This window comes from Trichoplusia ni, chromosome 6 (genome assembly GCF_003590095.1).
Source record: "Trichoplusia ni isolate ovarian cell line Hi5 chromosome 6, tn1, whole genome shotgun sequence".
Classification (NCBI taxonomy): Eukaryota; Metazoa; Arthropoda; class Insecta; order Lepidoptera; family Noctuidae; genus Trichoplusia; species Trichoplusia ni.
In genome coordinates, this window is record NC_039483.1 from 14,080,307 (window position 1) to 14,092,893 (window position 12,587).

Sequence of the window (12,587 nt, forward strand, 5' to 3'; positions counted from 1 at the left end):
CTACAAACTTGAGTTACCATAAAAAAAGTTGACGCATATAAAAAAATAAATCGTGCGAGAAAAAACATGCGTCAACGTATGCAAAAAAAAAAATGCGCATTGCAGTTACGAAAAAATATAGCGATAATCACAAACCATGCCAATAGGAATCTTTTATTCTAATATTTCCTTTGAGCTGTCTAATTTAAAGCTGCCTTTTAAATTCACCTATTCTATAATAGTAACTTTATCTGAATTATTATTTCATGAGTAGTAAAGGAACTCCGACTATCTAGGCTAAATGAGAGCGTTCGCTCATGTAGGTAACAGTTGTATACAGGGTGTAGACATCTCTCCACTGCGCACATACAGCGGGTTCAAAAACCTCCGAGACTCGGTGCCAACTTATACTACATTAAAACTTACATATTTATGAAAAATAAATGCGCAATTGTGGTCTTAATTTGGTAATGTAAATTCTTCAACAAATATTTATTAACTAAAAGGTATGAGTAATTTGTGATGAAACGTTTCGGTCACGTAATCGCACTCATTGTACGACGATGTGTCTATATGTGTGTGTTATATTTATGTATGTACGTTGTGACTATTAAATTGCTGTATGTAACTGATATTACACTAATTGCGTGTATGTTTAATAAATAACGTGTGTAAGCTTTTACGCAAAAAGTGCCTTTCTTTTACTTTAATACACTATTCTATACGATAATTGAGATGTGTTAGTATTGATATGAACCGTGTGGCCGCTGCCTTCATTTATATATTCCTTTAATATATTTAATTTATTTGTCATAATATATTTAATTAACACTGTAAACTTTTAGAGTAAATATAGCTTTAGAATACATTTTTCCTTATTTCCATAATATAGAATAAAGCACGCAAAGTCTAAAACTGGCACTGTCCAGTCAGTAGGCAGTGTATATGATAACGTGGTAAGGCAGTGAGCACACGGTCCCATCGCAGGCGCTCCCTCCACTACACAGAGCACCATCGTTAAGTTACCTTATTCTGTAGCATCGTGAACATCTTGTAAATGGTACAAATGTAATCGTTCTATCATAAACAACGTCTACTCTACTCTCCCACACTAAACAATATTCGTAATTCGTAACTAATAAAAACAATCACGCAGCCGCACCAACAACAAATACTTTCAAACACATTGCAAATACATTTTCGTAAAGCTCAAGTCTAATATAATTAAAATCACATCTCATTAAATATCTTTGGGTACAACCAAATAAAATTATTTTATAGCGTACAAAAATACAAAAAATATACAAGAATGTCAAATATACTCAATTAATTAAGGGGAGTCGCCGAGCTTGCAGTACCACACGAGGATATGTCCAATGATAAATCATGGATCTCACAGACTAGACACATAGGGTTTTGGTACACTTCAAGTTCTTTTCAAGGTCACACTATTCGTCAGCTGGCCGCTAATAGTTTGTCGCGAGTAGTGAGCGTTCCCTAGAAGCCGGTGAGGCTCTCGCCGCCGACGTTGTTGTTGCAGTAGCTGAGATTCATCGGTCACAGAAGGTCCTGGACGTGCGACGTGTCGAGGTTGGTGATGAGGGTCTTGAGGAAGGTCATCTCCTTGCGCGCGTTCTCCAGGATGACGCGCGGGTCCTGCGACGTGCAGCGCAGGCAGTTGGGCGCGAACACCATCGCGAGGTTCGCCGAGTCCATTTTTGTTTGACTTACCACTTCAGGCGCGGTGAATTGTTGCAGGAAGCTTATCAGATATGTGAGTACCTGGAATATGAAATTAACGTGTAATTGCACTTTCACTGAATTGAAGCGATTTTAGATAAAAAGATTTTGGTTTTGAGATATTATAGTCATTTAAAAACTAGTCCTACGCGCAATTCGAACTCGCAACATGGCCACCATCATCAATGGCCTACGATTCATAACATTAGCATATCAATGTACTATTGATGTCACCAACTAATGTACCTGCAATGTAACAGCAGCAGGTATCAAATCGTTTTGCGAAACATACACGTAATATTTCCAAACGGAGTAATTCATATACAAGTAAAACGAACGGGCACAGGCCTCTCTCAGAGAAAATAATTTAGAATTGATCAGCACGCTTGCTCACTGCAGTTAGTGGGCAACATTGAGAAGTTCTGCTGTTAGTAAAGTAATTCCAAAGTGACCGTACCAGCCTGTTGAGCGGCGGCAGGCGCAGCAGCGCGCGCTGCGCGGCGGCGGCGTCGCTGCCGGCCGCCACGCAGGCCGCGTACAGCGCGTCCGGGATCAGCGGCTCGTACAGCTCGCGGTACCACAGCTTCAGCAGGCTGGCCGGCGCGTGCGCGTCTGTCGGGGGTACGGACATACAGGACTCACGTACCAGTTGCCAAGGGTAGTTTACAATTTAAAAGTCAATTAAATATGAATGAAAGAAAAATGCTAATCTAGAAAAAATACAATAGATGAAGCATTCAAACTCCAAAAGTTGTTTTTGGTAGTCAATTAAAAATATAAAGCACTTAGGAAACAGTGACGGATGAGCGAAACTGGGTTGTATCCAATGTAATTTGACCTCCAGAAAGTTGTAGTTAGTAGCCCGATTAGAATAAAGTACTTTTGATTTTGATTTATTTTGTTTTCATATAAACAATAAAAAAAAAACCACAACAAGCTATCCATATAATAACAATTCTTCATCAACACCTTACCATACGAAGCACTCACCAGTTAAAGTGGAAGCATCAGGCAATTCCCAGTTATCGATCTTCGTCTTCAGTGCATTGACCTCGTCTACGTCAGCAGACACACGGAATATGCCCTCTGTCTCCCGTCCGTTCAGCGCCAGTACCTGCTGAGACAAGGCGACCTGCACCCACGGCAGCTGGCGGTTCGGGAACCGCTCCTTCTGTAGTATCATCACCTCTGATAGCGTGTTGCCGAACATCGATTGCCGGAAGATTTGTATCTGTTGATATAGACAATTTTATTTATTTTAATATAGTAAGTCATTAGAGTACCAATCGCAACAAACAGGAAATGTTTTATATCCAATGCTTCCGGAAAAACGTCAAACAATTTTGGAAAATAGAAAAAAAAAATGAAGGTAAAATTTTTGATTACTCTTGAAATGTAACGCAGACCTTAGACTCCTGGCCGTTGCCCTTAGACAACAGCAACGGCAAATTACAAAGCGGTTCGCCAATATGTAACAACTCTCAAGACTTGCATTAAAAGAAGTAGAAAATGAAAATTCCTTGAGGAAATTAGCAAATATGTATATACTCACTCTAGCCTGATCAATGTCATCTGTGGTAGGTTTTCTTGGTTGTCTCTTGCCTCCGAAGCCGATTCGTTCTAGCCGCTTGCACGCAACGCCTGCATAGTGCGACACCTGCACGTGGATAGGCCATTTGCCAACCTACAAAAGTATACAAACATAGATAAATAAAAAGGGGTGAACTTATTTATTTTTTTACTTTTTTTATATATCATAACATGATATTTGGAACAACTAATGTCCCTTCAAATATATTATGATACCGAAAGCCTTTAAAGAACGAAGGATTTTAATTCTATTGTTAAGGCTCGGAGGCCAAGGATTTTCAGGCCTAGGTCCAGGCTCATTTATGGATCACAGATATATTTGTCTATTTCGGGGATCTTATATCTTTCCCGACGACATCTTGCCACAGTTGACATTCAAGTGTACTAAACCATTCAGCTATTTTTATCAGTGACACAGTTCCTTCGTTTCTATTTAAGTCCCGTACCTCTGGGAAGGCATCCGCGAAGGCGGGGTCCCTGTGCCTGTTGACGTAGTTGGTGAGCGCGGGCTGGAAGGCGGTGGAGGGCGGCACGAAGGCCAGACACACGGCCAGCAGCTCCCAGCCGCGCAGCAGCGAGTCCCGCAGCGGGTTCTCCGTGGTCTGCCGGCACAGCTGCACGTACAGCTCGTCGCGCAGTCTGCAACACACATGTACTCAACTAAGCACTCTGGTACACGCCGAAGTATTTTGTTAACATTCACTGAACTATGGCAGTCTGAAAGGGATCGAAATGGTTTGTTTTGTGTGTGTTAGTTCAAAATATCCTCTCGCCGCCGTAATCCGGGTGTAGAATGAAGTGATAAGCTTTTCTTCCCGAAAATATACCTAGTGTTAGAAAGTTCAGGCATTTTAATCGAATGAAAAATGAGGTTAACACTAAGCACTTTGTATTGAGAAAAATAAGAAACATCGATTAATATACAGACTAAACAAGTATAGAAGGGATCATACTTTTCATTAGTGAAGGTAGCATGTAGTATGTCTTGCGCGACGGAGTTGAGCGTCATGCCGGGCCGCGCTTTCCTGTCGCCCATGTATATCTGCACGAGTCTGAACAGGTCGATGGCCGCCTTCTTGTGTGCCTTGTCCCAGTCGGCGCCCACCATGGGTGCGCTGATCGATGAGGATGTCCATGAAAGTAGATCGCGAACTGAAGCCTGAAAGTAATGGAATGTAAGAAAATGGATAAGGGGTCTGTAAGTGAGCAGTTTTTGTGAATTTTCTCTTTAAGGAACCATCTCAGCCAGTAGTTTTCCAAAAACCTATTGCAAAAAAAAACTATTTTCTCCACTCTCTGGACTCTGTTCCACCGAGAACATGGCTCTCCAGAAATCTGGATTCTAAGTTGTTTTTTTCCGGGAATCTACCCGTCAAAGCACAAAGTCATGCAACACTCGCATAGGTTCAGAGTAAATACGCACCTTTCTCCTGAAGATGCCTTTATTGAAGTTAAGGTTATCCTTGGCGAAGATCTCGATGTCCTGCTCGACGGGCGGTCTTGGCGCGTGTGTCCGCACGGGGCTGTAGAGCGCGGCCGCGCCCTCGTCCGCGCCCCCCGCGCCCCCGCCGCCCGCGCCCGCGCCCGCGCCCCCGCCGCCCAGGGACGACGTCTGGAGACACATACACTATATAGATACTGTGTTTCAAAGACGTTCATTAAATACATCCCAACAATTAATGTATGTATTTTATGTACCACTTTAAGCCTGAAACAAACCTTATTTATAAATAACATTTGTACTTACTCTATGTATCCCCGGCGAAGGCTGTCGATCCCGGTCAAATCCAACGAACGTATTGTAATAAGAGACTCCATGATTCATATACTCGACGTCGACGGGTCTATGCGTGTGTGCGTACGAGTGCGGTAAATACACGCCGGAGCCGTCATCGTCGTCCGGAGTCCGAGCTCCGCCGTCCGAAGACTCGTTGTCCGGTTCGTGGCCGGATAGCGAGCGAGACTCGGAACCGGACCGGGATTGGGAACGTGACGAACCGGATTCGCCGTCTGAGCCGGAACCGCCGCCATAGCGAGTGCGACCTGGAGGACATATTATGTTTTAAATCTTGCATAAACGCACTAAATGGATTTTTATTCAAAAAGTTTCTCTCTACCATCAACACTATATTTCCAATATGAAACACCATACATGGAAATAGAAAAAATCACACATTTACAGTTTGCTTAGTTTGAGACTAGATGACGTTGGGTGAAAGGTATGAAATATTATATTACTTACTGGACAACTTAGCCTGCTGTATGATGTAGTCCTGCAGCGGCAACAGATGCTGCATGCCGCGCAGGTCCCAGTTGCAGTACAGCGGCGAGCTGCCGCCCTCGTCTTCCTCCTCCTCGCCGTCCACGGGACCATCCTCCAACTCGACTGGCCTCTTGTGCCCTGGAATTTATCAATTATGAATGTAAAGTCATTCACATGATTAAATCTACACCATCCAATATGTTAAAACTGTCTGAAAAGACATACCAGGAATATGATTTCCAATTTCTACATGCCATCTCATACATTCAAATACCTTTTTCAACCTAGAGTCTTTTTTCACTGTGAGAAATGAAAAGTGTTTTTAAAAATATCCTAAATACGGCTTTTATAAAAGTCGATTACCGTAAAAATCTTTACACATTTACCACCTACTTTCTACGACACCTTTCGAATAAATCGATTAACACTAATTAGCGAAACTGATCGCTTGATAATCAATTTGTGTTTAGAAAGTAATCGATAAACACTTTCAACAACTTACGTCTCGATTTGGTTCGGTCTCTGGGCGCAGTCGATCTTTCAAGTCTCTGATTATGTTTCTGCACATTTGGCTCCGTAAGCGGTGGCTCAACCAGATTGACGCATTTCAGTTTGTAGTTGACTGCAGATAAACAAGATAAACAATGTGAAACGTGTTAATAAGTGATATAAGCTTGGTAAAAAAAAAACAAACCATTATAACACAAATATAATTGAGTTAGAAATTAAACAAAACTAAATAGATATTATGGGAAAACATATATGTATGTTAATACAAAAGATGTACGTATGATAAATGAAATTGTATTAACGGTTGTTTATTAACAAAAAACTTGATTTATTGGTATAATAAATTATTGTCACAGGCCGATAACCTAGTTTTTGTTTTTCCGTTTTTTTTTTTTTAATAACATCTTGGTTAACCACGCACCTCAACTCTCAAAATATTCTACCACATTTCATACCAAATATTAAAATAACGAAATGACAAGAGTTATTAACATACCAGCAGCAATATTATCCTGTTCATTGGCGGAGGAGAGCCTCATGAAGTTGTGATGTGTCTCGTGTGGCGGGGTGCGATGCTTGCTGCTGCCGGACGACACCGACGTCTTGCTGGAGCAGTAGCGCTCGGGTTCCGCTTGTTGACGTCTGGACACAATAACGGTAATTTGATAAGCTTGAATTTTTATAGTGGTCCCACGTCGGGCGCCAGTAAACGATGTATGTAAACTTGTTTCTTAATATAATAAAGAGTAGGATTATACTGTTCTTATTAGATTTTCGTAGTAATCAGTGCTAATAACTCACGTTAGGGTACTGGCTTAAAAGAAAATTAGATTACAAAAATAATGTTTACCTGGTAAAGTCCCTCGCTGGGTGCCAATTAGAGGTAGCAGCATTGTGACGTAGATCAAGACTGGTTTGACGGAATGGCTTATCGACGCTATACACGGCTTGTTTCTCGGGGTACCTGTCCATACGCTCCAGTTCAGCTAACCTATCTTTGTCTAAATGCCTGCAAGAGAGACCGAGGTATCAGTAAACAATAAAATAATTTAAATCTGAAATTGCCAAGCCACCATAGTAAAAAAGGTTAACTATGGCCTTTTTAAGAAAATATTTTGCCCAACAGAAGGCCAATCACTGTTCAATATTTTACTATAACATGCCAACCGTGATTAACATTATAATTATATACAATTATTTTTTATTACAATTTACACATAAATATGTAAAAAGGATTTCTGCCAGTCATAATTTATTATTAGCCTTTAAATGCCCTGCTGAGTAAAAAACGGCATTTAATTACCGTCGCTGGCTTATTGCCGTTGTTGGGCTTGATGATCCCAGATTTTAATGTATGTGATTTATTTGAACGTTGATTGGTTACCTGTCAGAATACCGTTCCCTGGCATGTCGGGACAGCTGGTGCGGCCGCTCCAGGCTGTGCATGACGCGCGAGCCCACGCCCGCCGCCGCGTCCGTGGCCAGGGATATGGAAGACACTAATGAAGGACGAGCCGCTGTCGTCTGGAGGATGTGAAACAGATAAGGTAAATGTTAAATACAAGTGACAGTGTTTTTTTAGGAAATGCAGGTTTTTTCTTTTGTTTATACTTAGATAGCAGAAGAAGGTTTTCGCTAGAATTATTCAGGCTTTCTGGCATTGTTTGACCATTAAGGGTTACGTTACATTTATTACAATTATTGGGTGACAAATCGACAGCCTAAATTCGCAGGGCATCGCTAGTTTGCGGATTAAGTGACTTATACGGTTTCGCCGTATTGTGATAATTTCGATTTTTAATCGTTTTAGTCGCAAGGTGTGAAAGACCTTGAATGATGTTATGTAACGTCAAATTAGTATTTTTAACAATCAATAAACAAACGCCGGAGTATGTCTTATAATTTTACTTTTCTCTCAAATTCTTATATTTCTATTTGCTTTAAACTGCAAACGAAATGAAGGATTCATCATCAATTTAGTATGCCTTACAAGACCATGAAAAATAAATTCATATGACTTTAATCGTTAAATTGTAGGATATTTTGAGAGCAGACAGAAATAACACTTCGAATCAATTTACAAACAGAATTCTCTATTAAACGCGTGATCTAATTCTATATATACCGAATGTTTCGCTGACGAATCATGTCAAGGTTACAGAAACATTCTGAGCGTCAACTGGGTCGCTACGGTCATAAACGATTGCGTTTAATTGGCGTCTTTAGTCGGCCGTAAAGACATCACAAATGATAATAAAGTTTTAACCGGCTTTATAGGTTGGTATATATGTCAATTTGAATTGTTGCTTGAAACAATTCAGTTGGAATTTGTAAGACATTTTGATGGTAATAACAATGTTAGGGATCAAAAGAAATGCAAACTAATCGAAACGTTACGTCGAGCTAATTAACGATAATCGCCTTATTTATGGTACAAATGTTGTACGGTTCGCAACAAAGTAACTTGACACGATCAGATTTTCAAAACAACACAAATTTAACGAATTGCTGTGCTGTCGACATGAGCCTTACACCTCAATACCAATTTTCTACCTGCGACTAAAAAGTACTGGTATTTTGGAACTCGGATTTTTTATTTACTTTTGTTTGAGTTTCTGACTATACCTATGAAGACTAGATTCCCTAATTAGAATAATAATAATAACTAAATTTATACTAACCTGTAGGAATGGTGTTGGTTGCGGTTTCTGTAGAGGACTGCTTGGACTCTGTGGCGAGGCCGAATCACAGGACGATCCGCCGGCAGATTGCTGTTTTAACTGAAAGCATTAGTATCACAAAATAACATCTATACTACCTACTACACTATAAGCCTGAACATTAAAGTAATTGTGGTGACCAAGTGAAAATTTGCAACTATCAGCAATAGTATACTCGAATAGCAAAACGCAACTTTGACTTGACATCTCATTGGATGTTTTGTCCATATTTTCCGCGTAGACTATATAATCAGCAAAAGACCTATCAGCGACTGTACTACGTTTCATTATTCGATATACAAGTAAACATAAGCGTTAATCTATAGAGCAATGATACAAAATAAATGTATTACCTTTCTTCTTGTAAGCGGGGTACTCTCAACTGATTTGAAATACTTTTCGTGCATAGAATCATCGGACGCGTCCTTCCTAGGCGATATGAAGCTGCCGCTGCGATTAAGACCTGTAACGTTATGTGATTATAATTTGGGTGTAAAAAGTAAAAATTTGTGTAGTCCTTCAGATAGTTAATTTTTTTTTCTGATATCTGAATAAAAAATCACAACTTAAAGTTTAGAAGAGGGAGCTTGTGACGTAACTACAAAGCAAAATTTATGCATAGATGGGACGTCACAAAATCCGAAATTCGAAGCGTATTTGCTTCGAATAGGATTTTTCTTTATAATGTTAAGATATAGGCTATCTTATATGTAAATATGAGGGTTTTATAAACATACCTGCATGTGGAGACCACTTCTCACTCTCATGAGCTTGGGCTGCACTACTTCTTTTTCTAAGTTGAGGTGTACACACAGGGGGATTACAAACAACTGCACTGAGTTCCTGTAAAAACAACAAATATTCCATAAGCTGTAGTTGTTTTGAAACACGTCATTGTTGTAACATTATCATAATATCAGGGAATCTGATTCCACAACCCACACCAACGAAAGCAGTCAATCAAAGATTTCAATGAATTTGATAAAACGGTTATGATCAGTATATACCTGTTTCCGCCTTTGCTGTGCACTGCTGATGCTGCTGTCCGAAGACCGTCCGGAGTCCGTATGTCGACACAGTTGCGTGGTGCCATCTTCACTCAATCTACCGCGCCTACTCTCACCACTATTCCTATAAAATTTACAAATCAGTGTAGGGATATAAAAAGGAAAACATTCAAACTTATGTCTTGTTTTATGTATACCCATTTTAAGTGACAATTACCATATATTCAATATGCAACTTTAAGAACATTGACATAAAATAGAAACTTATTTGTTCCTTCATTTATCTACTAGTGAAAATACTATCGGTAACAATGAATGCATACATAAAAATGGTAATGGATTGGCTTCACATTACTGTGTGAAGCAACTGAAGTACAAATACATTCATTTGACATGTATTCACATGATTAATGTGAAATTTCCATCTCACCTGTGATGGTAATGCGACCTTCTTGTTCTCACGGGACTTGTTTGCGTGAGAGTGACAGTTTTTGCATTGCTAGGTGACAACTTGCTTGCACTCGCGATTGTACTGTTGCCGTTGCTACTAACTGGGTCTATTAAGGAAGGTACCTGAAAATGTTAGTAAATCTTAAACTGCACTGTAATTAATAAAACATTCTAGAAATAAGTACAGTACTAGTAAGGTAAATAATCTTATAAAAGAGAATCTAAATCTGGGTCTTTCTGTTTAAATGAAAACATATTATATAAATAAATAGCTGATATATTTGATTTAGTTATTGTTCTTGTTGTTTTACATTTTATTAAGTTGCTTTTTATTTTTAACCTTAGTTTTAAGACAAAAATACTTACAAAGACAGTTTATCTTTGTTAAAGTACCTAAGCGTCTGTAGTTACAGATAATAACCTTCCAACTTAAATATATCAACATTTCATTCATCTTTTCATGAAACAAAAGAATAATGAATTACCCTACCACAGTAACCTCATTTAAATGTCAATGACTCTTTCTTGCACAATACAACATAACCATTGTAACCACAATTCAAATAGGTATGTATGTGACAACAGATAAAAACTTTTTTAACATTCTAGAATCAGATATGCAGCCTTGTTAATAGTTTAATTTCATAATAGCTGTACAGTACCACAAAAAGATATGATCATTAAAACACGTTATTTTGCACAATATAATTTTTACTACATGGTAGACAAGAATGGGTGATAGCAAATGGGCAAAGATGTAAATTACTGGGGATTGAGGAACCCCCAAATGATTTCAAACAGAGTAGGAAGAACAGTGATTCAATAGTCAATACAATATTAGGATCAAGTCATATGAATGAATCAAGAGTTACCTTAACCCATACACATAAGAATTAAGTTTCATTATTATTTTTATTATTGATTTATTTTACAAACCTGTGGTGCCGCTTGATTAGTCTGTGTGGATGTTTCCCTTCTTTTCTGTGGGTCTGTGTTCTGTTTCAGTGTCTGTAGTTTAGCCAGTGGTATGATGTCACAGTCAGTGGGCCTATGCCACACAGTTGTCTAAAACAATTACATAATTAACTTAATGCATGTTACTTAATGAGTATGGGATTTTTTGTACATTCTTATGTCATATTTACCTGTGTTGATGCATTGTAATAATAAAACCTATGTGTGTTGATGTCAAATAGTTCCCACCATTGTGATGAGTCTGTGCGCTTAACTTTTACACCCTATAACAAAACAATGCAAATGTTAATAAAAAGCAAAAGCACCATAGAAATGTTTTTTTTTTCACTAATAAATTTAATGATAGTTTGACATCATTAGTATATATTATAAAATAATGGAGTATATTCCTGTTCTATGTTGGATGACAAAAAGTAGTTATTTACCATGAAGCTAAAGTAAAAGTTATTATATATATAGCTTAATTGGTTGAATGAACCTTTTCTCATACAAGAGAACACATAATATATACATTTTATTTTACATTTTGAAGCTGCATTATAATTGAATGAAATTAAAAGCATAGTTAAAGGGCACTAACACAATGTCTTAATATTCTTGTAAAAGTGAAAGTGAGTCATAAAATCCGGAATACCCCCAGGACTTTCAAACTTAAATTAACACAAAACTCTTTACACTGGTACAGAAGTTAAAACATGAATAAAACAATAAAGCAGGTGATAAAAATGTAATAGACTTAGTTCTATTAGTAGGGGATATTTAACCGGCACTTATGTACGGAAGTAAGTGAAGTTTCGGACGCAGTATACCTCAGGTGGATCCCAGACGCATTCTCCAGTTGTTAGGTTAGCATACATATGCTCCTTTGTCTTCGGCTCGATAATCTCCACCCATTCCACCCTAGAATAAAACATTGCCAACGACTCAACTTTACTACATCTATTCTACGACACAGCAACAATTTGACTGCGAATTCAGGGCGTGACATTAGCGATTTCCGCGTACTGTATTGATTTTGCAACTTTCAACTACGGATATCGGAAGCAATTTGACAACAAATTATATGAACGTGAAAGTAACTTATTACCTTTCCGAAGACATTTTCACTAAATAATAACAACTTTCCTAAACTTCACTTACACATCCTAAACAATTATTTGACCTAAAATACGGATGAGAATAATCGGAAACCATCCATGTTGAATGTTTACTTCATTGATGGGTGCGTTCAAGCTAGATCTACAAACGTCAAATAATGCGTTTTTAATTTTTCTCGTTCATGGTATACAGTTTTAAAAAGTCTAGTAATTTGAAAATAAATTCTTATCAGCTACAAGTCAAAACAAGTTAAAA

At 38.4% G+C, this 12,587-nt stretch overlaps 1 protein-coding gene across 1 annotated transcript; it reads right to left on the minus strand.

The window, feature by feature from the left end:
* Positions 1-37: 37 nt before the first annotated feature.
* Positions 38-12,508, minus strand: LOC113495040 (rho GTPase-activating protein 39). The gene is made up of 22 exons (XM_026873611.1): positions 12,322-12,508; positions 12,044-12,134; positions 11,405-11,497; positions 11,196-11,324; positions 10,240-10,382; positions 9,810-9,933; positions 9,540-9,645; positions 9,156-9,265; positions 8,764-8,862; positions 7,467-7,606; positions 6,933-7,091; positions 6,579-6,724; positions 6,075-6,194; positions 5,552-5,710; positions 5,057-5,352; positions 4,733-4,921; positions 4,263-4,468; positions 3,756-3,948; positions 3,272-3,403; positions 2,710-2,950; positions 2,177-2,331; positions 38-1,761 (listed from the first exon to the last, which is right to left on the minus strand). The coding sequence occupies exons 1-22, from the start codon at positions 12,333-12,335 to the stop codon at positions 1,537-1,539; spliced, it is 3,270 nt and encodes a 1,089-aa protein (XP_026729412.1). The 5' UTR covers positions 12,336-12,508; the 3' UTR covers positions 38-1,536.
* Positions 12,509-12,587: the final 79 nt, after the last annotated feature.

Excerpts from the sequence above, each read along its gene's own strand:
- LOC113495040 (XM_026873611.1), bottom strand. Across the intron at positions 3,404-3,755 it reads TCGCGGATGCCTTCCCAGAG|GTTGGCAAATGGCCTATCCA; the intron begins GTACGGGACTTA and ends ATACTTTTGTAG. Across the intron at positions 2,951-3,271 it reads ATGACATTGATCAGGCTAGA|ATACAAATCTTCCGGCAATC; the intron begins GTGAGTATATAC and ends CTATATCAACAG.